Source organism: Juglans microcarpa x Juglans regia, chromosome 1D, assembly GCF_004785595.1.
Source record: "Juglans microcarpa x Juglans regia isolate MS1-56 chromosome 1D, Jm3101_v1.0, whole genome shotgun sequence".
Classification (NCBI taxonomy): Eukaryota; Viridiplantae; Streptophyta; class Magnoliopsida; order Fagales; family Juglandaceae; genus Juglans; species Juglans microcarpa x Juglans regia.
Window position 1 is genome coordinate 45,740,252 of NC_054594.1, and position 25,824 is coordinate 45,766,075.

The following is a 25,824-nucleotide window of genomic DNA, read 5'->3' on the forward strand; positions in this document are numbered from 1 at the left end:
ATGGTGGCTTCTCTTCTTATCGAAGGGTTGATTTTCGGGTCCCAGAAATAGGATATTCCCCCAATAGTGCAGCCTTGGACTCTGACAATCCATTCCGAGGTGGGCTCATGTTGGTTGCAACGTCTTTTATGAGTGGAGAAGAAATAATGTGGTATATAAAATTAAAAAAAAAAAAAAAAAGTGTAAAATGATAACAATATTTTTATATAAAAACAAAAATCTGTATTTCACCGCAAGAAAAGTACTAAACTTAATATAAAGTAAAGTAAACGGATACGCGTATCCGTTCAATCCATCAATAATTGCTTCAAAGTTCAATGATTTTATATAAAAAAAGAAGGCCGACATATAGATAAACCCCAATTATTTTTATCTGCCAACAGATCAAGGCATCCATCATGCATCGTCCAAAGTAAATGAGGGTGGCTTGTTGGAAAGATAGAAGTGGGTCATGAAGTTTGGTGGTGGGATTGGTGTAGAATAATATATCATATCATTATTTGCCATGTGTTGAAAATTTGGTCCAAAGCAGTATCAAAGATTTGTCATTCAAACTCAAACCCCATGGTCACCGGCACATCTACATTTATTTAATCTCCAGACACATGACACTTGATGTGTCACAGATGGCAAGTCATCTAATTGGATGGCATTCTTTACAGATGCATGGCATCTAATTTGTTAGACAAAGTCTAGGGATCTCAAATTAATTATATTCCTTAATTTTCGGAGAGGGAAAGTAGCACATGCCCAAATTACATAACAAATATCAGGATCGATCGTTCTGTACATTTGGAAACGCTTGGAAGGAAGGGTGGAATTCTGGGCAGTTACATCATGATCCTGTTTGTTGGTAATTACTAATTCAACATCTATTAGGCATAAAATATCCGTTATAGGTTGAGTGAACAACTCATCTAATAAATTATTTACATGATATAATTTGATTTGGATGAAAAATTTTAAAATTTAAATTTTACAAATAAAATCTCACTATTTAAATAATGTGAATAATATATTTTATATACCAACTTAAGAATAAAATAACTTAATGACAAAATAACACCATTCATAATAGAGAATGAACGACTAAGATCCTAAGAGTATTGAAATAATATGATAGTTTTTTAAGCGTTTTCAACACTCCTACCTAAATATAAGAAAACCGATGGTTAAATCTGGCCGATCACTTCATACTGCAAGAGAAAGAACATGTATAGATAGTGAAAATTTTTGAAAAAAGAAAATTAGAAAAACACTTATTTTTATTAGGTCTTACTAAAAATGGATAAGAAAAATGAAAAATTGTTAGCGTAAATTTTTTTCGAGATATATTTTACATTGAGAGGTATGAAATTAGATAATTAAATTAGAAAATTTGTTGAGATAAAATCCTCTTACACGCTATTCGTTCCGTTTGGAAGTAATACGTGGGAGTCGTAAACCAGGTAGTCACCTTCAGTTTTCTTTATTCAAATATCGACTGCCTTCCTCAATAATGATCTATTTTTTATTAATTTATATACTAAGGTTTTGGTCAGTCACGCAACTTAGAATTCACGTTTTCATTATCGCTTTATTTGTTTAATTTAACACCTGAGTTGGGCCCCAAATGGGCTTATTTATTTATGTGCTAGAAAAGTTTGAAGTCAATTATAAAAAGCACTTGACTTTTGGTTCAACTTCGGGTAACGCTCGACTCTTCGGTTGGATGACTTCTTAAACAACCTTTAGTTATTCAAGAGGCCATAACAAAACAAATAGATATGTTGGCTGCTATAATTTGTTCAGAATCATTTAGAGAAAACTTACCGTGATGCTGATGCTAGGTAGTCTTTTAGCTCGTATCTCACCCAATCTGTGTCACATCATTCTGATTCGCTTACAGGTCGAAGCAGAATTCCTAATGCCTTTACTGGTCACAGAATACGGTGCTGATGCTGATCTGAGGGAGGGTGACTTGTCAATGTATGCATATCTTTCGTTTCCATTCCAATACAAAATGACTCGATTTGTGCAAGAATGTGACCAGCTATCACCTGCTCGGCAAGATGAAATGAAATCTTAGGAGTGACCATGTGATTGTGGTGAAGTATGTTGCTGACTGGAAACTAGGAATTTCAGGTGGGGTTGTGGAAACTAAATTGGATTAAACTTACCCAATGCTAGAGTTAACTGAAATGAACCTTCTATATACTTTGTGGTCACCTGATTCAGTAAAACAACCTGCCGGAAAGAGCAGAAGATATTAGAATAAGAAGAGTAGTGGAGGTCAGATATCGCGGGTAAAGCCGGTGAACCTGAACAACACAAGTAGGATTTATTGCATTCAAATCTCTGCCTGAATTGGCATATCATGCTTGTCACAAGTTTGCAATGTAAAAATCCTACAAGAGACCAAATTCATCCTTACCGCCAAACCATGCTCCTTTGCAAGCTTCATCAACTTTAAAGCTATTCCGCTTAGTAATCTAGTCCTGAGGGCCATGTCATCGAAATCTTGTCGGAAGTGGAAAGTAACACTATCAACAATAACAACCTTAACCTGGATAAGATTTTTATATTATAAGATTTACAGTCCAAGTACTCACATACATATCTGTATATATCCACATAAGTGCAGATAAATTTATACACAAAGGTGCATATAAGCAAACAACACTCAAAGCGGGAGACAAACTTTATTAGCAAATGAGAAGTCTCATATACTTTAATACTTTATAACCAACGAGTGCATGTACTAGAGGGAATTTTTGTTGTATACAATTTATTTTTAATTTTTGGGGGGAAGGGGAGGGAGAGAAAAAAATTATACTATACCTACATCTTTATGCTCTGAGATGAACTTGTCTAAGTAATTTGTAAGAGCAATTTGCTCAGTGTAACTGCAGACACGGAAATAAAATATGTTTTCCAAAATATTGTTGGGGTGCATTTTAAGTTGGCCAGCATGAAAATCCTTCCGCAAAAGGCCATTACATTCTGTCATGTCTTCTATGCATGCTTCAGCAATTTGTAAAACGCGTTCCACCATAAAGCTGCCTTCTGTATCTAAGATTACAGCAAAAACAACAAGAGCAGTTGGACACCAGTGTCAAGTGGTCAGCGAGGAACGGTAATGGAGTTGAGGAACTTACCTATATATATTGCCTTTGCACCTAGGCCACCATAATCAACTGGGATTTGAACATTGACAGCAAGTTGAATCCTGAAAATCTAAGTAATTGTTGGAAGTCCAAGAAAATTACACAAGGAAAGAAATAGAATGACGACCCATACCCTAGCTGTGTTTTACCAATGCCTGGAACTCCACCTAAACAATAAAAGTAATAAACCTATCATTTCCTTACCATCACAACACTTTCTGAGTATTTACGCTCATAAGAAAAGTACCAAAAGCATATGAATCAATGATCATGATTCATAACAGCATAGCATGTATTTTAAAAGAATATACATACACAAACACATACATGAATCAATGATCATAAAGCATAGCATGCATTGTAAAATATATATATATATATATATATATTTACTCTCCTCAAATAGGGAACAACATTTAGGGGATTCCTGTGAGAAAAAAGAAAAACTAACCAATTTCAGTAACTTCTTTGCAATTTATTCCCCACCAAGGATGTTATCTAGATCCAAACAAGATGTCGTAATGCGGGGAAACATCTCATCCTCATGAAGCATATCCCAAGCAGTTTGTGCACCTGCAAAAGGCAGGAGCTAATAAAATAACAAACTGGGTCAATGTGACTAAAATAACAAAATTGCTCCAACCAAATTACAGGACTGCATTAATGATTTCAAGAAATGCTTTTTTTTAAAATCTTATTCTTTCTTTCTTTTGCGTAGTAGAAAGATCAACAGCAGGTTAAAGTAACTTCCCTTCCAAAAGTACAACAAATGGCATGTCACCAAACGTATGGCCAACTAGATTATGCACATGAGAGAGGACAACAGGTCCCGTATTAATTGAACAAACTCATCAGATAGTATAGAATTTTCGAAAAACAAGTCATTTGCCAGAGATGGCTGTAAACAGCTTTCTTTTTTGTTTTTGTAATCAACTACAGGTTTGATGGCTATAATTGCATAAGGTGCAGAAATCAATATTGATATGCTAGCATGCCATCCTATACAGGCAAGGATCCAGCATAGAGAGTATCTTTGGGCAGAACCACGATATTGTGACATTACATTAGGTCTCTTGTGAGATCTCCCTTCAGATTCTCTCAAAATATTCTTCATTCTTTGAAATGAAAAACAGAAGGAATCATATATCATAGAGATAATATATACCATTAACAATGGCACGACCTCCTTCTGGCTCATCCAACCTACTACCAAGCGATGCAACCTTCAAAATTTCAGCAGCTTCATTATCTGAGATTCTTAGATCTGTTCAAGGATAATTGTTGTCAGGATACTCCAATCCAACAAAATTAAGAAATTGAAGAAGCTGAATCAGGTGAGGAAAAAAAAGAATTTGTTGTGATATATGGAACCTTGCGAAAAAGGTAAAGGGAAATGCTAGTTGGCCCCTTGGGTTTTCCCCTAGGTTTGACAGCTAGTGTATTTTTTTAAAATGTTTAAAGAAGTCACTACTAGTGAATTTGTATATATATATATTTTTTAAATGGTTAAAAAATGTTAAAAAAAAACAACTAGTGGTCAGCCCAGCAGTTAGAGCTGGGCGGCCGAGTAACATTGTCCAAAGGTAAAATAGCAAAAACCGTCAGGGTAATTCTAAAATGCATTCACTGAGAAAATGTACTCCTATTTGAACAAAAACCAGTCAGGTGTTATAGTCTTGGGAGGAAACAGTGAAGTATCCAAGAAGTTGATGGAACTGGAATTCCAGGTTCCAATTCCATTAACCGTGCTCTCTTCTCTTCTCTTCTCTTCAAAACCCTAACTCGTGGGGAAGGAATCAAACTACTAAAACCAAAACCACAATAAGCAATGCCAATGTGATTCGATCAAATCAAGTCTATTAACAAGATTTAAAGATATATTTATGATAGGAAAATACTGGCAAAATATTATAATCAGACCTAGAACGATGAAGCGAATCTTTGATCAAGAAACTCAGAGAGTAATTACATCGAACACTTCTCGAGGTGCATTATAAGAGAGCAAAGATGACTGAAACTTAGGACGAAAAAGTTGTTATACAAAGTCTGCGGAAAGATCTTCATGAACAGATCTCCAGTTTGCAAAAAAATAACGCGAAAAAAAAAGGAAGATGTGAATGGTGGGTACCTAGAGCAAGGTCGGAGGGAGAGAGCGAAGAAAGCGAAGACAGGGTGGTATAGCCTGCCGATATCAGTTTGCCTCTCTGTGACGCTGGGATGGGCAGCCTTCCCACTTCCATTTACTCTACGCAAGCGCCGCCGAGAGAGAGACTGCTTTCTTGAATGGAAAATTGGAAATTCGGGAAGCGGCAAGGGAAAGCAGTAGTGCTTGAAATTTTCCATATATCTTGATCGAGTTTTTGCGGGAGGAAGGAAAAAGGAAAAAGGGTGGGTTAATTAAGGCCCAAATTGGAAAAAAGGGTATTATTCAGGGGGGCCACTAGAATAGTATAATGGGCTAATCTGCTCCTGTGGGCTAAGCCCAAATTGAGAAAAAACATTTAAAAACAGAATGTCAAGTTTCTTATGTATCATTATAATTATTATTTTATTATTGTCAACTTAGCAACGTATCAGATGTAATAACTAACCATTGTGATGATGCTGAAAAAATCGTATAATATGTCGAAATGAGATAAAGAGTCATTTCCGGTCCATTGAGTCGACTAGGCCTTGAGCGGTATTGTTTGGAGTCCTTGACAGTGTTCCAATGCAGTTGCGCGATGGCGATGTGTACATCCATGGCACACATATTTACGTGCTTCGACATGTTATATACGTCCACAGACATTTGGGGAGGAAAAGTTCAATATAATTATACCCGTTTACAGTCTCACATGGCGTCTCATTTCTCACTGTACAAAGAAAATAGGAACTCTTCTTGTTGGAGCTGCTATCTTCCTCGAGAAGTTGCTAAAGAATAAGAAGATTTTATCGAGAGGGAGAGTCCTTTTGTCATTTGCTAAAAGGCTTTTTACATATCTTCTTGTTGCGTGTGCTAGTCTACAGTGATGAGACCTGACTTCTTTGCGTATGTCAGCTTCCTTTCTCTTCCTACTTTCCTTCTGACCCCTCTAACACTTACATGCTCACATGTTCCTCCTTATCTCTTTCTTGTTTGTCTTATTGTCCCTATTGGTGGCCTAAGCCTAACTATGAGCTATGGTATTTTGACCATTACTTTACATCCGTTTATGGTATCTGAATATTTCTTAGAAGATATTTCCCCCAACTTTCTTTGCAATCTTGTGTCGATCAATTGGAAATCTTTCAGCGCTTGTTAGTGTATTGAACATTAATTTTTCTGTTCTTATGCAGGTTTTCGACCAATCTTATTTTCAGAAGTTTGAGCTGTTTAGCGTTTGGGGTTCAACTCATTTACTTTGGCATGTAGAAGGTTTAAATTGAGTAGTCTACATATCGATATGCCTTCAACAAAGTACTGTTTCTTGTTTAATCAATCATCTCAATTTTCAGTTAAACTTGCTTTTCATGTGCAAGATAGGTTATTTTGCTGATATATGCGGGGTGGTTAAGCTTGGTACTATTGGAAGATCCATTTGTGTTAAAAAATGGTGTCTGATTTGCATTTTGATTATGCTGTTCAGATTCTCCTTCAAAGAGAAGCTTGATTTTCTAAATTATTATTATTTTTTTAAATATTATATACTACATTCTCGTCAATTTTTCCTTTATTTTACAGATGTGGTATCACCCATAACTTTTGATTAAAGTATTATTCTAAAAATAGTTTATATAATTTTATTGTACTAAAAAACCAAACCCTTATTTTCCAAAAGTAACACCTGGTCGAAATGTTGACGACTCTCCTCCCTCATTCCTGTCTGCGGTGCAACCTTCTATCCATTAATCATTGAATTTATTTTAATATGAGTATATTATATATTAAAACTCAATTGTTTAAGGTGTCACTTGGATATTGAATTGAGATAAAAATTGAAAGTTAAATAAAATATTATTAAAATATTATTAGAATATTATTTTTTAATTTTATTATTATTTTGAAAATTGAAAGAGTTAAATTTTTTATTATATTTGGTATAAAAATTTAAAAAAATTGTAATGATAAGATAAGATGAAATGAAACATTTTACTATCCAAACGGGGCTATGTTGGCGCTTACCTATTTCAAAGTAGGTTTGAACAATAACGGGAGTCAAACCTCAAAGAGATTTTGAGATTTGAATAGTGAGTTGAAATAAAAATAAAAATTTAAATAAAATATTATTAAAATATTATTTTTTAATATTATTATTATTTTGAGATTTTAAAAATTGAATTATTTATTATATTTTGAGTAAAAGTTTTTAAAAAATTATAATAATTAAATAAAATAAAATTAATTTCAATAAAATTAATTGAAATTAATTCTCAATCCAAACGAACCTAAGTTTCAAAAGAAAACATTAACAGTGTAATCGAAATCGGTGAGAAACCACTTAGAGAGTGTCGTTCAATCAAGTAGAATGTCGGACACTATTATTTCTTAAGCAAGACTAGGGTCTCGTTTATTTTCAAAAAACTTATCAACTCTTCTCATATTATCTCATCTAATTATTACATATTTTTTAATTTAAAATAAAATAAAATAAACAATTCAACTTTTTTAAATCTCAAAACAAAAATAATATTAAAAATATATATTATAATAATATTTTATACAACTTTTAACTTTAATCTCAATAAATTTCATCTCATCTCTAAAAATAAATAAGGCCTAAAAAAAGCATCAACGGAGTTTCCCATGTCTGGATGCTCTTTACCAAATAAAACATGTTGGATATAGTCAACTCATACAGTCAGTGCGTAAACGGTGCTTATGTGGAAAAAACAAAATGCACTGTTTCGTTTAACACCAAAACCGCATCGTTTGAGGCATCTCCCACCTCAATTTCCCTCTCTGCGTTTCTTCTCTCTTTTACAGATTTTGAAACCAGTTGATTGTTGTAGGAGGAGAATAAAAACACCCAGAAGAAAACAAAAATTAAAAACAAATCCAAAGAGAAGGAATAAACATTGAAAAGGGAAACCACTATTTGTAGGAACTTTTAAAAAAGAAAAAAAAAATCACTATCTGTATCATACCCAAAACTAATTTCGACAAAGAAGTGTAGCGCCCATTAAATATAACTAAGTCCAAAGAAGCAAGATTGAAAACTCACCAACTAACTAACCCAACACACTCAGAGACTATGGGAGTGATGAAATACTAAGGTTGTGTTTAGATGTTGAAGTGAGTTGAATTAAATTGAGTTGAGATGATAAAATATTGTTAGAATATTATTTTTTAATATTATTATTATTTTGAAATTTAAAAAAGTTAAATTGTTTATTATATTTTGTGTTAGAATTTGAAAAAATTGTAATGATGAGTTGAGAGGAATTAAAGATCCAAACGAAGCCTAAAACAAAGTCGCTCTGCACCTGAATCAAATCATAACAAAGAAGAAGGGAGGCTTTAAAAGGATGGGTGGGCAAAGAACATGAGCAGAGATTAAAAGGGGAACCAAAAGCTTACTACATATAAAAGATGGGTTTTGGTAAATGATTCAGATACTAGAGATGGAGAGAGAAAGAGAGAGGTTATGATGATAAATGAATCTTTATACACGCATGCAAATACTTTTGGTGTTTTCTTTATCACGTGTAAAAGGCTTGCGAGGACCTTGCCCCCTCCCCCCACCCCAGCGGGGGTGGCTTCAGATAGAAAGATCAAACAACATAAGGACATTCAAAGAAGAAGAAATGGCAGGTGGAGGGGAGATTTTGAAATTAAAAAATGCTCATTTGAAGTCTAGAAATGGCGTCTTGCTTATTTGAAGCCGAAGACACACACGAGGAAGATGATGGGGTTGAATGGGTGAGCACATATCTACTTGAAGACCACAATGCAAGAAGCCGAAGACCACAACACCACGCAAGTAAACGATCTGAGAGGAACAACACCACAAAGCAAGCCGAAGGCGAGATCAATGGAAGCTTTTGACCAGAGCACCAAAGCGGGAATCCATTTCCTTACAAAACAGAGTTTTGTTCAATTTTTCGTTTTTTATTTTTATAATAAATGTCAGCTTGCCATTTATGTACAGCTTGTATGGGTCGACTGTACATAGCACTTTTGCAAGTAACTCTTCGCCAAGTCTTGATCATGAAACGAGCCTTTTCTTTCACAAAAAATAAAAACATTCAGCAATCCCAACTGCAACAAACTCAAAAACAATAATTCTTCATTGAATAGAGGTCGAATATGTTGCCTCACTCAAAGTCTCTCTTACCCCCTCATTTATAAGCTACTGTGGCCCGCTTCTCCAGAATGCAGATAGAGGAAACTGTGAGACCAAGGACTCCATAACTCTTGCAGGAATTGTTTTGTTTGTCGCCGCCATTTCCTTTAAATCTACCCGAGTATCAAAATCCCGCCAGAACTTTATGACATGGAGAGACTCTTCTTCTGTTGATCTTTGGACGACAATTCTAGCAGCATATCCCTTCTGTCTCATTTGAAGACAAATCTCTGAGGGATTGTTAGCTGTAAGCGTGACCACGTACAACCAGCCCTTATCTGACAATAGATTGTCTGCAATTGGCAATATCTTATCGATAACACTCCGGCCATTCTCCCCGCCCGCCCAAGCAGAGGCAATTCCTTCACGACCAACTTCATCTTCAGGGGTTGGCACATATGGTGGATTCACAATCATTACATCAACCAATCCGGCCAGACGCTTCTCCAGTCCTGATGCAATGTCTGTTGTGATCAACTCTGAATGAACACCATGTGCTTCTAGGGTCTCACGGGTCACCCTCACTGCATGAGGGTTAATATCAGTAGCAATATAGTGGACCCCAGGAGCCTCCTGTCCAAGCATAAGAGCTAAAGATGTAATAATATACCCACTTCCACAACCCACTTCCATGCACAACGTTGGATGATGCTCTATAAGGTTGTTTCTGTCAGACAGAAGTGCATCGACTAGTGCAAATGAATCATCACAGGGTTCGTAAACCTCACGATGTGAACTAACGAGGCGGATTTGGGCTGTTCTGAAGGACATCTTGTCAAGATCCTGGCATAACGGAATACTATCCAATAAGGCAAAGAGAAAAAGAAATCCAAGTATTGAGAACGGCTTTTCCAAGTTCGACCATTGGCGCTAACACTGTCCTACTCCTACCTCTTACCTCTCTACTGTTTAACTTTGTTGGTAAAGTGATTTGTGCGGGCTCTAGTTCTAGGTTGCCGTGTTACATATCGAAATGAACGAAAAAAAATAAACATAGTTTTTTTCTAAGCCAAAGCTACGAACTTCGAATGTAACAAACGAAAAATAGTATGAAATGCAAATCATATAGGGTGCTCAGACTGTTCATAATCGATTGAAAGTAAACTCTGAACTAAGCCGAGATAGAAAAATCAACAGAGCAGAAAGCAAAAGGAATGGTTTAATTGGGATTCGAAAAATGAAAGTATAAATAAATAAATACCTCTGTGTCCTTCTTCCGTTTCTGCGAGAAAACCCCCAAATTTTTATGATCTTGGAAGGGTAGAGCTCATCTGGGTTCGAGACTGGTTTCGCTGTCCCGTCGCGTCCAGTCCCGTCCCGGCCAGCCGAATTGTTTGCCGGCGTTCTTTCTCGAGCGCTTGGAACTTGGGGCCCAGCTCCCAGCAGGGGTTGACTGTATATTACACGCAAAAGAGAACCAATCCTCGTTTTAACTCGGGAAACGAATTTGTAGTCGCAGCGTCGAGTGGTGGAGGCGATTTTCACTTGCCTTTAAAAATTATACTTTATCATTTTTAATTACATATTTTAAATAAATTTTAATTCAGAGATTGATTTACGAAATCATTATGAATGTGCCATGTTAACGTGTTAAAGCATGATTGTTTTTGAGTTGATTGGAGGTTTGGATGAGGAATTTGGTGGAGGGCCACGTTCTCTACATGGTAAAGCACTCACTCTCGGGCACGCGTAATTGCGAACTATTTATTTTTGAGTCGAGGCCTAATACGGCTTTGACTCGCCCTCATACGATGTTCACCTAAGCACAAGGATCGTGACAAATTTGAACCTTTCTTCACAGCTTATGAAATTAGATCAATCTGAACCGTCCAAAGGAATCATTAAATAATTTTCTACAGAAGAACCACCGAAGTTAAACATATACTACAATTTCATACACGTCATAAAGTGGATACTTGTATGCAATATTTATGGTGGACAAGAGCCACATCCACATACATGGAAATGTGAATTTTAATACTGCAATAGGTCAGATATCTCTAATCACCATCATAAGCTCAGTTCAGCAACAGTATGCCAGCTCTTACGACATATATATAGAGCTTAATCCAAAGATATAGCTCCGCTTATGGAGTTGTATAGAGGAGTGAACAGAAAGAGGAAATGCACGCTACCGTTGCTGTTGTAGTGACGCTTGAATGATTGATGTAAGAGATGGGTGCATCCTGGCCCTTCTCAAGGAGCGAGCTTCACTTCTTCCTTCAGCATATTCCTCCCCCAAAGGCCACCTTGGTCGCAAATCATACTGATTCATACAGCACATAACCAAAAATCAGTTATTGGAAGAAACAATGAGTGTGCTACCTTCTATTTGAGTTGAAGCTATTAATAAACTGCACATGTCACTGCAAATTTCAGTTAAGTTAGTTTACTCTCCACTGCACAATTTATTTGAGGTCTTGAACATATACAATTGGAGTAATTGAATTCCACGTGCTTTAAACCATCCATTTTGTTGGAAAAATAAGAACTACCCATTTTCAAAATTCTTCATATCTTCAACACAGATCCTATGTACCATCGTGAGCCTTAGCATTATTTTCAGAAAACAATACACCAAAGAAAGGCATCCAAGAAAACAAGAGAGGGGAACACAACAAATGAGAACTAGTCACAACTATTTAGAAGTTTAAAGCAAACCACAAGATCCTCAGGTTCATCTGCAGGAGGTGGCGGATCAAATCTGCCCACACGTAAATGCTCAATGCCTGTCCAAGCTACCATTACACCTAGTCACATGAAAATTAAGTGTTGAGACAGGTGGCTTCCGATTTTGTTTTATATAATTAAACTAGGGAAGTGAGGAACAACAGGGAGATAGTGAAGTTCTTGTCAAAAGAAAAATCTAGTTACTTCTGTACAATTAAGAAAACACAAACAGCAGAAAACATTTTGCGTATAATAATAGAATTGAACCTCAAATGACATTAATTTCACAACATAGAACAATTATTTGATTGTAGGAGCTATGTACATGAAGAGTTATAGCTTATGCAGTTCAGAAACTCATACACATATTCATATATTTTATGGACACATGCATGCATGATGTCTTTTACAACTTTTAGGTATTTAACAAGATGACATTCCAAACAGAACATAATAAATTTGAGAGAGGTATATGATTTGTCCCATCACAACTTTTTTATCAATAAATCTGTGGTTTATAATTTTTTTTTCAATTAAAATATAAAAAAGCAGGACATCCACTGGTGTCGTTCATATCACTAAAGTTAGCTAGCTCCAACTAAAATGCTTTCGATTTTGCATATTACAATCGTGCCTACATGATGTTAACATGCCAAGGTCCTTATTTTATTAGAGGTGGTAAACCCACAAGCTGAGCACACAGAAATATGACTTACCATTGTCAGTACAAAGGTTGGGAGGAGGGCACAAAAGTTGCAAGTTGTTTTTCTTGACAACCTGATCAAGTCGAGCCCTAACATACAGATTAGATGCAACACCTCCAGCGACCACCTGCATGAGGCAGATTAAAAGACAAATGTTGCCCTCACTACACTACTAGTATTGAAATTAACAGGAAGTAGAATTGATTTGAAAAATGCAGTTCAATTCACCAAATGTTTTATACAAGGCTCAATATTCAATGCCCATTCAATTGCTCGTTCACACCTTTCCTCTAGATGTAATACTGCAACTCGCTGCACAGAAAAAACTCAAGAGGAGCAAAACAAATCAAGAAATACATGGGACATTTTTTTAAAGGTAAAAGAAAAACAGAGACATATTAAAGTGTAATGGATGCTTTATTAACCAAAACCAAGTTTATTTATATTAACCTGAAAAGAGGCAGCGATATCAGCTCGAGAACTTCTATCATGGCTACTTGCACAAGAAATGGGAATTTCAGCATTACTGCAAATAGCCCATACACATCATTAGGTGAAGCGATTGAAAGAGAGAGAATCTTAAATTTAAATCACTCAGCTGTTTGCCTAGTTCTTTACTTCATGGCAGGTTGAAGTGATCGGAATGCATTAACCATAGCATGAAAACACTGGAGAGAATGTGAATTAGGCCACTCCTTTGGGGTCTAAACTCCTGTTTTTTTTTTTTTTTCGATAAGTCTAAACTCCTGTATTTAGATTACTTTGTTAACAAACTCAATTTATTAAGCAATAATTCATAACTCATTGGCCATAAACTCAATACTTTTGTAAGTAAATGATTGTATTAATAAGAATAGGATAATTACTTTGAAAAAGCTTCCTTAAGTTCTCTCTTCTTGTAGTGATACACAAAATTTCCTCTCCGTACGTAAAACCCTAAGGAAACTGCAGCCACCCTTGCAAGCGAGTGACCTCTCATCGATGTCACAGACAAAGCCGACGGGCTCCAGCGACTTCCCTGAGGGTCGTCCGGCATTGGTCTAGAGGAGAGAGAAAACACTACGAAGCATGAAAACCCTAAGGAACCATATCTGCCGCCACCCACCCTTGCCGGCGGACACACCGCACTGTCGTCACAGATAAAGCCGACGGGCCTCTGCGACTTCACTAAGGGCCGTCCGGCATCAGTCCAACCTCCAACGTCGTAGATATCGTTGTATTGTCTCTCAGAGTACTCCGGCGATCCTCGCGAAGGCTCCGTTGGGCGTGCCGTCGACTCTGAAGGAAGGCTCCGGCATCTCCTGTGAGCACAATTTGCAGCGACAACTCTGCAAAGCTGGCAGTGAGCACGACCTGGAGTCCAGACAACTCTGCAGTGCTTGCAGCTCCCAATGGATTTCTGATCTGGTTTCACTGAGATGATGAATGGTTGTTGAAGAAGGGGAGTGGGTCAGCATGGGTTCTTCTATGGAGTTGGTCATAGAATCTAAATCCTTTACACTGGTGAAGGAGGGGAGCATGTTGGCCATTACTGAAAGGAGTCAAAGGGTGATATCTAAGTTGGTTATGGGTTCGACAACAGTACAGTGGCTAGCTAAGGCCATAGAAGTGTGCACTAAGGATAAGAAACAAGATTTTTTTCTCCACTATCCGGGGAGGTCGACACAGTTTCACAGCGCAAAGCTGCTCAAATGCTCACGGACGTTATATGGCGTGGAGGAGTATGGTGGTGGGGTAGGAGGAATTTTATTTTCATTCCTAAAGAGGGGGGCAGTGGTTGGAGAAGGATGGGGGAGGTGCTGCGTCATTTTTCCTTCGGCAAAAGAGGGAGTGACGGCTTGGAAGGACAAGGTGTTATAGGTGTTGTGGCAAGGAGGGAGAACTTGGAGGTGCATAAAGACCCAAGTACATCCTCGGTGGCTAGGCAATCCTATGCGGCAGCTCTAAAGACGGGACATGCTTTGGGAGTTCAGAGGGTGGGGGGTCTGCCAATCACGCCTCAGGACCAGCTTGTCGAGATGCACAATTCTCTAAAGGAGATGGAAACCCAACTTGTCAAGTTGAAGGTAGCGATAACTTTCTTGTCTACGAAAATAAACCGGCTTTCGGCTGGAGAGAATAGGGTGGTAAGAAACATGATAGGCCCGAATCAAACTTAGAAAAAGGAAAACGGAAGATCGGATTCGGCTCTGTCCCTATAACCAGATCCAGGAGAGTATGACGGGTCAAAAAGAAATTTGAATTATTTGAAGCAGGGTCTACATCGGGTATTAGCGTAGAGACACAGGATAGATCGATAGTCGATATTACACCCTTGGTCCCTGAAGAAACTATGGCTCCCTCATCAGAGTTGAAAGAAAATGGTGTATTGCCGAGGTCTGAAAGAGATGTAGGATCCACTATCACCCCAGAGGTGAAGGGACTTGCTGTCACCCCAGAATCTCCAATAGGGATCCCGATACCATTGGAGAGAACCAATGGAGTTACTGGAGAACCAATGGGTTTGGCGGTGGTGCCTTGTGTAGAGGAATGTCTAGAGTCGGGAGTGCAGTTTGATGGGGATATTGTGGCTCCCCTGGTCTCTCTTCCTCCAATAGCGGATTGGATTCTGCCTAAAGTTAACGAGATTCAGCAGTTCATGGGAATTTCACATGGAGGATGTGAAGACCAATTTAACGAACTAATTACTGTGATCGAGGCAAGCCGCACACTTGAAGCCAAATCAAGCTTCAAGAAAATTAGGGAGTTACAACGTCTTTTTTCGGCAATCAACTACGATGCTAAGGGTGGTAGTTCAACTAGAGGGAAGTTTAAAGGGAGGGCATTGTGAAGACGGGAATCAAGGTGTTGGGGTTGGTGTTCGGGTAGAGTTTTAGTTCTACGGGAAACAAAGAATTGGGGTCGGGTCTGATGTACTTTGGTTGGTTTTTTTATAGGCTTTTTGGGTCATTAGGGACTTGTTGGGTCATTTTGGGCAACGTGTTTTCTTGTATACATTCAGTGTACTTGGTTTCGCCTTTTGATATATACAATATTTTTACTCATAAAAAAAAATAATAAGAATAGGCATAGCCCAAGTACACAAGGGGGACCATAAACTAAATACTAAATGTAATTCCTGCAGTGAAGTTTTTTATTTGAAATATTTTGAGAGCTTCAAGTGTGTGAAAGGGCTAAAAAGTTCGGTATAATTCAGGAAGAACCAAAGAGCAAGCACGGATGAGAATTCATGCAATGTCTATATACTTTCTGCATCTAATCCATTCTGTATTAGGCAGCAATTGCCGCAACTTAATTTTATTTAGCAGGAAACTATAAATGTTTTTGTGCTTTAGTTATCAACCTTACCACTTTGTCTTCTATCCTAAATATGAGCATCTGATAATTTCCAAATCTCCCTTCGTATTTAAAATTACAGCAGTCTTAAAAGTTCAAGAGGAAGAATATAAACCAAATAGAATTCATCAAGCAGAAAAAGAAGAAGACTGGGTTCCAATATCATTTCTGCCTCTTTCAACACATTTTACATACATATGCTTGGATTCAATTGCAAGCCTCACTTGAGTCTTCAGACCAGCATAGGAGAAGTTGCAATCCTTATGTTGTTTCATTGGAATCTAAAAAGATAAAATAGTGCAAATCAGGACACACATTCTGCCAAAAATGATTATAATGAAGGGACAAAGTAGCCCTAAAATTACGTACTGAGAATTTGATTGATTCTGCATCACCTTCATGAGCAAGCTCCTCTATAGCTGGCCCACCACTCCTCCTCATATCAAGACCCAGCCATTTTGCTGTTTTGTCGTATGCCTCACCAATTGCATCATCTATTGTGGTCCCAAGTTGTACGTATTGACCAAGATCTCTAGCAAGGATAAGCAGGTTGTGTCCTCCTAAAAAACAGAGAAGTGCATACAACAATTAATATAGATTTCTTCACGCAAGATACCATGGGGATCAAGGAAGCCAACGAGGGCAAAACCATTTCAACAATTAAAAGAATTAAGGATTATCACAACCATGCTCCAGCTGAATTATTTTTTAATCTTTCTTTTTCCTTGCGAATATTCTTTATTTTAGAAACTAAGGTGGCTAGAATGAAATGTTTGCCCTTCCTTCTGGTTTATAGGAAATTGCGCCTTTCTCATTCACCTAAAATGTTGGTACTCCTTTTTGAAGCATCACGGTTTGTCCTGGAACATATAGACCTTATACATGATGTCTGGCAGTGCCAAATTTGCTCACAACTCAATTCTTCCTAGTGCATGAACTTAAGCTGGCTTCATATGAAGCACATCATGAGCATTCAAATAATTTATCTTTTAGATATATAAGAGACTTGTTAATACACATCCAAAATAGGAAAGAAGTACAAATTCTAACCTGAAATAAGCAGGGCCATGAAAGGAAATTGCAGATTTCTTTCAATTAACCTAGAAAAGAGAAGACCAATTCAGATGCAGAAAACAAGCTATCTTGCATTCATGAGTGCATATAAAAGTACATACACATCAGCCTTTTTTCTTTTAAAAAATGCAACAATAGATAGCAACTAAGTTGTATTTTAAAATGTAACATGTTCACGCTAACATACAAAAAGGGTAACATATTCTGCATTGTCTAGATGGTACTCTATTACCTGGCCACTAGAGCATGAGCCTCCATGTGATGTACACCAATTATTGGTAAATTAAAGCTACCAGCAGTCTTCCGAGCTTTTCGCACACCAACTGCATTGCAGTTACACAAAATAACTCTAAGCAACCAACAGAAATTCTGCAGTTGTCTCAAAATTCTGCAGATTATTCTCCAGCAGCTACTGTAAAATTTGCAACACCAACCATTACTTCAAAGAGGGACCTACAACAATTTCCACTCATCTGTAATTCCTTCATTGGTCTGTGCCAGTGTATTGAGCATGAGAGTCTCTAACCAAACCCCATGTGTGGGCCAAGATTGAACATAAAGCCGGAAAAAAATATAAAATTTGTACCATCAAATACTCAACTTAAATACTGGATATCTTTTTCAATTAATCTAAGATTTGTAATATAAGTCTTCCTTTTCTAGTGAGATTCACACTTACTATACTATCAAGCAGATTTTAGCATAAAGACATTCTACACCTCATAATTAGAAGATGATGCCAGTACCCAACTATTTGGCATCTAACGTGAGAGATAATTCTTGGGGGAACTAACATACACAAAGAGAGATATCACTCAAATTACCACGAAGGCAAAGGCTTAAACCAGGACCAATAGTAACAGCAACAGCTGATAGATCCGTCTCACTTACATTAGCTTTATCAAGTGCTTCTTGCACAACCTGCAATTAATAATCCCAAACTTAGGCCAACACCATCAATAACACATTTATTTAACCTAGGTTCCAAGAATCTGATTTTTTTATTTTTACAGCAGTACTTTAACTGTGAGTGACTCACAGCAATGCAGCATGAAACTGAGTTCTTTTTTTAAATATTTAGTATGAAATGGACAAAAGCATCAGCATCTGGCATGCAAGAGATTCGTACTATTAAGGAAAAGATGTTATGCAGATGAGACACCTTATCAATTACTTGCAAGTGTGCTTCTTCTGCCATTTTAGGAGCAACACCTCCATATCGAGCAAGCAGATCTGCCTTGATGTAATTAAGACTTAAAATTAGATAATGACACAGACAATACACAACTTGGGTCATATTCCAAAAACCAATAATCTGTTATTCCAAACAAGGTTGAGAAAATCTCAATATAACAATAAATTTAGAGAGAATTTTGGGCCTTGGCCATTCCAAGAAATAGATAAAGAATAGCAAAATACTTGAAGATGCTACTAGCACAATCGATTCGGCAAAACAAAAATATAAACCCAATTATACAGTGAACAAATAAAATTCTTATGTAATTAAATCCGATAAAGATGAAACGCTATACCTGGGAAGACACTACTTGGCTGAGAATCTCGCCACTGCTCCTCACCTAAAATACCCGAAAAAAACCACAAAAACCAACCACAACCCTTGTAAACACACCAAAAGGCCAAAAAAGTCAAATACCCATTACAAAGCGACAATAAAAGAAGCAAAATTTGGGTTACTTACAACGGCGGCGGCGGTGTCGTCGCAGCTGGTTTCAATGCCGAGAACAAGTAAATCGTCGTCTGGTCCTGGGATTTTGAGATGGGGTTTCGGGGAGCTCGGGTTGGGATTTTTGGGAGTCGAAAGATGGGCTGAGAAGGAGTTGGACAAGGAACCGAGAGGTGCCCATTGGGGTCTGGGTTGTTGCCTACAACGGGGTTTTAGGGCTCTGAGAGTGGTAAGTGCATAGGTAAGCGAGGGTCTGGGAACGAGGTTTAGGCGGGAAAGCGTTGAAGAAACTGCCATCCCAAACCAGAGACACAGACACAGAAACAGAGCTTTTTGTGGAGCGCACAGATATCTATCCCGATATTTGCTCTTTTGGATACGCGTGGAAGTTAAAATCTTCTTAACACATCTCAATTTATAATTATAATTTTTTTAAATTTTAATATAAAATATAATAAATAATTTAATTTTTTCAAATATCAAAATAATAATAATATTAAAAGATAATATTTTAATAACATTTTATCATCACAACTCAACTCAGTTCAACATACAAACGTAACTAGATAATAATATAGAAAAATTCTAGAGATAAACGTCACATCCTACGCACTCATTTAAAAATATATCATTTTATTTTTTTACTTGTAATAAAAATAATTCCATACTAAGTAAAATAAGATAAAAATATAAAATAAAATATTTTTAAGTGAGTACGTAATGTGAGAAACTTATAGATAGTACTTCTCAATGATATAACAAGGTAAATACCCCCTTTCAAGTCAAGAAACTATTAAAATTTAATACATTATGATCCCACCTGGCTGTTGATTTTCCTTCATATTAAGCCCGTTTGTATACATAAAATTATCACCATCTTATTATAATAACTTTTCTAAAATCTCATATAAAATATAATAAATAATTTAATTTTTTAAAATTTTAAAATAAAAATAATATTAAAAATTTATATTCTAACAATATTTTATTTAACTTTTAACAAAATATCTCATCTTATCTTATGTGAACTTAACCAAACCTTATTCTTTTCGGCTCAAGTTATAGAACGTGTTAATATAATTTCGTTTAAGGGACATAAAAATAATTAACCTATAGCACATACGGATTGTGCAGAATGTCTTACCAAAAGGCTAATTATTGTTAACGCAAATCAATTTTGGCAATGGACGAACCCATATTATCGAAAGAAACAATGTTCTTGTTCACTTCTAGTTTTGATGTAAACCCGGACAAAGAAATTAGCAAAATAGTCGTTCCAATCCTTTTTTTCTGAAACCAAAGGATGAAGAAACGTTTGGTATGCTGGAAGCATTAATATTGCAGGTGCATAGGAGAATGTCTATCATTCAGTGACAGGAAGACAGATGATTCATCATTTTGATATCTTCGCGGTAAGTTCTCTCACTAGCTTGGCAGCTACCATTGCAGTCATGCCGTCGACGGTATCACGCTGCGGGTTCAATTCAACCACATCTCCACCAACAACATTACCTTGGAGATTGTGGAGAATGTTGAGAACATCACGGAATGAGAGACCTCCTGGCTCAATATGTGACACTCCGGGAGCAAATGCAGGATCAAGACTATCCACATCTATTGACACATACACTCCTTTTACACCTTCTCCTAGTTTCTGTCAAAGAAATATTAATCAATTGAAATGAAGAATACATTCAATTTACAGCACATAATTATCTTATTGGTACCATGTGAACCTGTTAAAGACCAAAAATATCATCATATATTCTGAACTTGGATTGAGAAGTATATCACACACACAGAAAGAAGGGAAAAAATAAAAAAGGTCCAACCTGGAGGGAAGGGAGGCTGTTTGGGAAAAAAATGGAAAAAGTTAGCATGAGATTTGACGTACCAACTTTTTAGATAACAAAGATCAGAAGAATCTCCAACAGCATCTAAGTAGATTCATATTATCCAATTCAAGGCTCTAACGGGATTCGTGTAGTGGTTAAGACTTTGTGGAGTTAATAGGATTTTAATTGACAAGCACCGACCCAATATTGGCTATATATTAGTACTGTCACAGTTATGCACTCTTGAGCTCATAGCTGAATGTAAACTGATAGGTCACATACATAGCAGTATAGCACTTGACACCTATATGGTATTATTATGACTGCTGCAAGGCAAAGTTTCTAAATTTTCTGTGAAGCATATATCTACATTGTTAAGTTACAGATTTTGATGCATTTCACAAATTAATATATCTATATATATCTTCAGTCAAATGAAGAGAAAAGGACAAAAACAAATATGAGAGAGAGAGAGACCAGGTTTTCCAAAAAGTGGCGATCTTTTGAAAAGGTACGCATTTCAAATTGCTCCACTCCAAATCTTTTGCCTTGCTCACGCCCTTCAGCCGTTATCGATCTAATGCCAACCTGAGAAGTCAACATTCAATTTCATTACTCCCTATGTTGAATCAGGTTGATTACTTACATTTGAGGAACTTTTCTTACATAAGCCATAACAAACGTGGCTGGTTTAGTAAAGAAGATAGAGAGAAAAAGCTGAAGTGTATATGCAAGACAGCTACCATAGCAGTAAACTTTGCAGAGCTAAACAAGTGAATTGAGACAAGGTCAATATGCTTCTAGGCTCAAAATTAAAATCCATGCGCTAAACCTGTGAGGTGCAAGATACTTATGACCTTCAAACGTCAGGATGTCACATTAAATTAGCCAGTCATCTGGTTATTTGCGTCAATATAAAGTAGCAGAGTATACAAGTCTACTTTTGTAACATAATGAGCAAAGTTTACCTGCAAAAGCCGTCGAGCATAACCACCCTCCATAATTCGGGCAAAAGAAGAAGCATGTGAATATTTGTTTCCTTCAAAGGCATCATAGATATCTGGATGAGCATCTAGATGAAGAATATCAACAGGACCCCGAGCTTCTCAGATACAGCTCTGATAACGGGAAAAGATATTGAATGGTCGCCACCTAAAACTAATGGGCGCAGGGGCTCCTGAAAGAACATGGAAATACCATAAAGACTGGAGTTCACAGATTTAAACCAAAAGGAAGTTACCAGTTGGCAACATATAATGACTGGACAGTAAGATCTATGCCAAACACTTCAAACACTATCATAACACAGACTTAATCAGAGAAGCTTTCAAGGGAACAGAGCTATTTGGTCAAAGCAAGAATTGTAAAACAAGCACCATATCATACAGATTATCATTTCAGCTCGCCTCTATTCATTATTTATTTATTTTAGCTAGGTGAATCCAATTTAGTAAGCCATACAAGAAAAAAAATACAAGCCTTCACACTCCACTTCTCTTTTATGTGGGAAGGAGATGCCATTTGTTCCAAAGGCATTGGAAAAGAAATCAGAACTTTTGGCACCAACATATTCTTACCATTACCAAGCTGTCTGATAACTCTTCAATTCAGAATTTTCCAAGCATTTAGCTCGGTTCAATTCGAAAATTAGTTAGAGCCAAGATTAGTCTGACCGATATGCTTTTGCTTGGACTTCAAAAGATTTTCTCTGAGAACAATTGCCCAGAATCCCCAGGATATTTATTACATAAGTAAAAGAGAGAGAGGTCTTTTGGTTGAAGACAAATAATTTTCAGATAGGTTTGAGAAAAAAAAAAAAAGAAAAAAGAATAACCATTATAAACACCTAAGGCCTAGGAGTGAAAAATGAAGATAAATATTTAATTGAATCTCTTAGATGGAGGTAGAATCTTATAGAAAGGACAGCACACCTCTTCAATAACTAGCTTGACAGACTCACTTATGACATTCATCAATCTGTCATCATCGATGCCACAATCTCGAATTTCTTGAACAGGGACATCGCCGACATCAGTTAGCACCCGTGGGTCATTTAATTCTTTCCCTGCATTTCCCAGTATCAATCTCACTGTGAATATGTGTACTCTTGCGCCAAATTATAAACCAAGTAGGAAAGTATTCACAAACATTAATTTGCAAATATTTCAGCCAGCTTTTAGTGGTCCTGCTCATCCATGGAAGTATCCCAAGAATACAAAGAGAAAAGGAAAAAGGTGAATCACATGGTGCTTCGGCCTACCGACTGAGGCATAATTTTAGGGTTCACTTGGGTATTATTTTAGCACATGCTTCTAATATAACTGACTGATCAGACATTACAAGTGACCATCAATCTTATCTTACAAATAAATGTTCAGAACTCCAATGTCATATGAGAAGATCTTGGTCCCATCCTGTGATTTAGAGATCCCGTATGAACACAAATCACAACTTCAAACAATGCAAATAGTTCAATTAATGTCTATCAGCCTCATGCAGGATATATGCATGATGCAGACACTGCTTATCCTACGGTAGTCAATTACTCAAGTAGGATTTCCAAATTGTTAGTCCAGAGGCAAACTACTGCAGATACCTTCTTCAGTTGTTGAGTTTGTGCTATCACACCAGATGGCCTCTCGTATGCGAGGAGGTGCAAATGCAGGCCCCTGAAGAAATGATGAGTTATGTCCTAGAGGTACTCCAAGAAGAGATGCTGATGCAACAGCACCTCCTAAAGCACGAACAAGCTCTCCCTGTAGAAGACCAATATCAAGCTTTATATACTGTGCCATTTTGCAAATCCAAATTTAGATCATCTTATATACAATTATGAAATAAAATTACACAAAACAATGTATTGACAAAGTCTGCAATGACAATATAAAAGTCCCCTTAACAAAAATCAAGATATACCTTAAGCTTCGCCCTCTCACGAATAAGTGTAAGGGAAGCATCAATAACACGATTTTGGCCCTTTTCTAGTAAAGCGGCAGATACATTTGCAGAATTTAGTTTCTGCAAGTAATGAATTCCTCTCCGCCCTATGGTTGACATGTCTGTAAAACAATTATTAAACAAAAAACACTTATCAAAAAATAATTAAACAAAAAAACACTTGTTTGGACATTGAGATGAGATGAGAGGAAAAATCTGTGAATAGTAGTGAAATGATTTTGAGTTAAGATGTTTTATAGGGTTTTGAGAAAAGATAGAGAATAAGTTGAATAAAATATTATAAAATTAAAATATTGTTAGAATATAAATTTTTAATATTATTTTTGTTTTGAGATTTGAAAAAGTTGAATTATTTTTTGTGTTTTGTTTGAAAATTTAGAAAATTTGTAATGATTAGATAATGATTAAATAAAAAAATTAGAAATTTAAAATTAAAAAGTGTTTATGTTGAGTGTTGAGACGTTGAGATGAGATTAGATTTCTCATCTCAACTCAACGTCCAAACCATCCTTTTTCTTCTGATTCACACATAGACCAAAGCAAAAAAATTGTTGAACCGATAACAAGTTGATGAACCTGAATATACTATGAAAATGGCATTTGTAAAGTTATACTAACTTCATTCTTGCTAAAGAACAAGATAAGGGTCCGTTTGGCAATACAACTATTCTCAAGTATTCTCAGATATTTTCTTTCCAAACATCACTAAACACAACATTTTTCAATTTCAAATCTTCAAATTTTTCATCTAATTATTACCTAATCATTACAAATTTCCCAAACTTCTAAACAAAACACAAAAAACAATACAAATTTTTCAAATTTCAAAACAAAAATAATATTCAAAAATTATATTCAAACAATTTTTTAACTTTATAATATTTTTATTCAATTTTTCTCTTATTTCTCAAAATCCAATAAAACATCTTAATTCAAATCATTTCACTACTATTCACATATATACTGATATATTCTAAGTATCCAAACAGGCCTTATACAGCAAAAACAAAAACAAAATCACCACAAATACAAAGGGACTCTAAAGTTGGGTAGAAAAAGGATCTAATTGGCACTAAGTTTCTTGTAAAACATGTCAAAGGACAGCCTGACTTGATATTGCAAGTTACTTGGATAGAACTAGAAGTACCACGATTGAACCAAGAGCTAATAATAGAAAAACTAAATATGTTGTTCATTAATAAACTTTTTCAGAGCCAGCAGAAGTACATAGATGAAGGTATTGTGTCATGTGGCGAAACAATTCAAAACTATCATTGTCAGATTCATCAATATTAACAGGCACAAATTATCTAGCAGACCCCAGAAAAGACGTTACAAGTCTAGACGACAAGGCATGTTAACAGGGCTCTGTGCAACCTGGTAATGCCCGAAAAAAGTTTTCCAATCCATAGTTTGGTAAATAGATCAATTAAGCAGTTTATGTCGAAGTGCATTATATTAATATTTCATCCTTCCAGAGGGGGGCACACTGTAAATCGCAAAGCAAATGACATGAGATTCTACGGGGAAATGAATTAAAAAAATTCTCTCCCACTTTTTTTGGCATTTAAAAATATCATCTATATCTCCAACCACCTCAGAAATTTCTAACTTCTAACAACAACTGTACCCGAAAAAAAAGACTAAAAATATAGCTTCGCCGACGGCTAATCTCAAATTACAGTAAATCTGTCTAGTAGATAATAATTGTTTCTTTTAAGTGACCTATAAAAGAAATTGTTTCTTAAGTGAGGTTAGGTTCATTCTTTATCAAAAGCAAAGGCAACACATGCAATTCCTCCGAGATTTTCCAAGCATCCAGACAGACTTGAAAATTTACAAGCTGAATAAAAAAGAGCAAAGCATCTTGTACCTTACCTCGGTGCTTGGGAGTGAGAGCAAGTGAGACTGAGAGGGTCAGTGGCCGAGTCGAAAGGGGAACGACTAAAGTTGAGGTGGTAGAGGCAATTAGGGTTCGGAGCTTGCATTTAAAAGGAAGAAACAGCCATGCAGCTTTTTGCAGGTTCGAGCCAAGACCGTACGTTACTGCCCTTAGATTTGAAAGGATATTTGGGCACTACATTGTAACAAATAAAAAGACGAGTTTGTCCT

General features: G+C 36.4%; 4 protein-coding genes across 5 annotated transcripts; all 4 read right to left on the reverse strand.

Moving 5' to 3' along the window:
* Nucleotides 1-1,002: 1,002 nt before the first annotated feature.
* On the reverse strand, nucleotides 1,003-5,504 carry LOC121263205 (DNA repair protein RAD51 homolog 3). The gene is given in 11 exon segments (XM_041166040.1): nucleotides 1,003-1,196; nucleotides 1,813-2,039; nucleotides 2,160-2,226; nucleotides 2,414-2,545; nucleotides 2,825-3,051; nucleotides 3,138-3,208; nucleotides 3,280-3,313; nucleotides 3,598-3,630; nucleotides 3,633-3,719; nucleotides 4,312-4,410; nucleotides 5,275-5,504. Coding segments are annotated over 10 exon segments (1,038 nt in total). The 5' UTR covers nucleotides 5,387-5,504; the 3' UTR covers nucleotides 1,003-1,196; nucleotides 1,813-1,863.
* Nucleotides 5,505-9,313: 3,809 nt separating this feature from the next.
* Nucleotides 9,314-10,920, reverse strand: LOC121263214 (methyltransferase N6AMT1-like). The gene is made up of 2 exons (XM_041166049.1): nucleotides 10,653-10,920; nucleotides 9,314-10,234 (listed from the first exon to the last, which is right to left on the reverse strand). The coding sequence occupies exon 2, from the start codon at nucleotides 10,220-10,222 to the stop codon at nucleotides 9,458-9,460; it is 765 nt and encodes a 254-aa protein (XP_041021983.1). The 5' UTR covers nucleotides 10,223-10,234; nucleotides 10,653-10,920; the 3' UTR covers nucleotides 9,314-9,457.
* A 352-nt stretch (nucleotides 10,921-11,272) lies between these two features.
* LOC121263191 (probable tRNA N6-adenosine threonylcarbamoyltransferase, mitochondrial) lies at nucleotides 11,273-19,267 on the reverse strand. 2 transcript variants are annotated; one of them, XM_041166031.1, is made up of 13 exons: nucleotides 18,935-19,267; nucleotides 18,768-18,812; nucleotides 18,398-18,472; nucleotides 18,060-18,156; nucleotides 17,468-17,558; nucleotides 17,212-17,261; nucleotides 16,531-16,721; nucleotides 16,357-16,442; nucleotides 13,276-13,351; nucleotides 13,054-13,137; nucleotides 12,838-12,952; nucleotides 12,113-12,201; nucleotides 11,273-11,717 (listed from the first exon to the last, which is right to left on the reverse strand). In XM_041166031.1, exons 1-13 carry the CDS (start codon nucleotides 19,214-19,216, stop codon nucleotides 11,583-11,585), a joined length of 1,416 nt encoding a protein of 471 aa, XP_041021965.1. In that variant the 5' UTR covers nucleotides 19,217-19,267; the 3' UTR covers nucleotides 11,273-11,582. The 2 variants fall into 2 exon arrangements, with proteins under 2 accessions (XP_041021965.1, XP_041021956.1); XM_041166022.1 differs by having other exon boundaries at nucleotides 18,036-18,156.
* Nucleotides 19,268-20,101: 834 nt separating this feature from the next.
* On the reverse strand, nucleotides 20,102-25,775 carry LOC121263225 (arginase 1, mitochondrial-like). Its single transcript, XM_041166056.1, is given in 9 exon segments — nucleotides 20,102-20,250; nucleotides 20,281-20,573; nucleotides 21,232-21,342; nucleotides 21,723-21,853; nucleotides 21,856-21,931; nucleotides 22,686-22,819; nucleotides 23,351-23,510; nucleotides 23,671-23,813; nucleotides 25,591-25,775. Coding segments are annotated over 7 exon segments (1,014 nt in total). The 5' UTR covers nucleotides 23,812-23,813; nucleotides 25,591-25,775; the 3' UTR covers nucleotides 20,102-20,250; nucleotides 20,281-20,312.
* Between the last annotated feature and the right edge of the window lie 49 nt (nucleotides 25,776-25,824).

What these genes read in the sequence shown, in the direction of transcription:
- LOC121263214 (XM_041166049.1), bottom strand. Translation starts at nt 10,222, where the DNA reads ATGTCCTTCAGAACAGCCCAAATCCGCCTCGTTAGTTCACATCGTGAG.
- LOC121263191 (XM_041166022.1), bottom strand. Translation starts at nt 19,216, where the DNA reads ATGGCAGTTTCTTCAACGCTTTCCCGCCTAAACCTCGTTCCCAGACCC. An exon ending in GCTCATGCTCTAGTGGCCAG is followed by an intron (nt 17,262 to 17,467) that starts GTAATAGAGTAC and finishes TCTCTTTTCTAG; the next exon opens with GTTAATTGAAAGAAATCTGC. An exon ending in AGCCTTGTATAAAACATTTG is followed by an intron (nt 12,953 to 13,053) that starts GTGAATTGAACT and finishes TGCCTCATGCAG; the next exon opens with GTGGTCGCTGGAGGTGTTGC.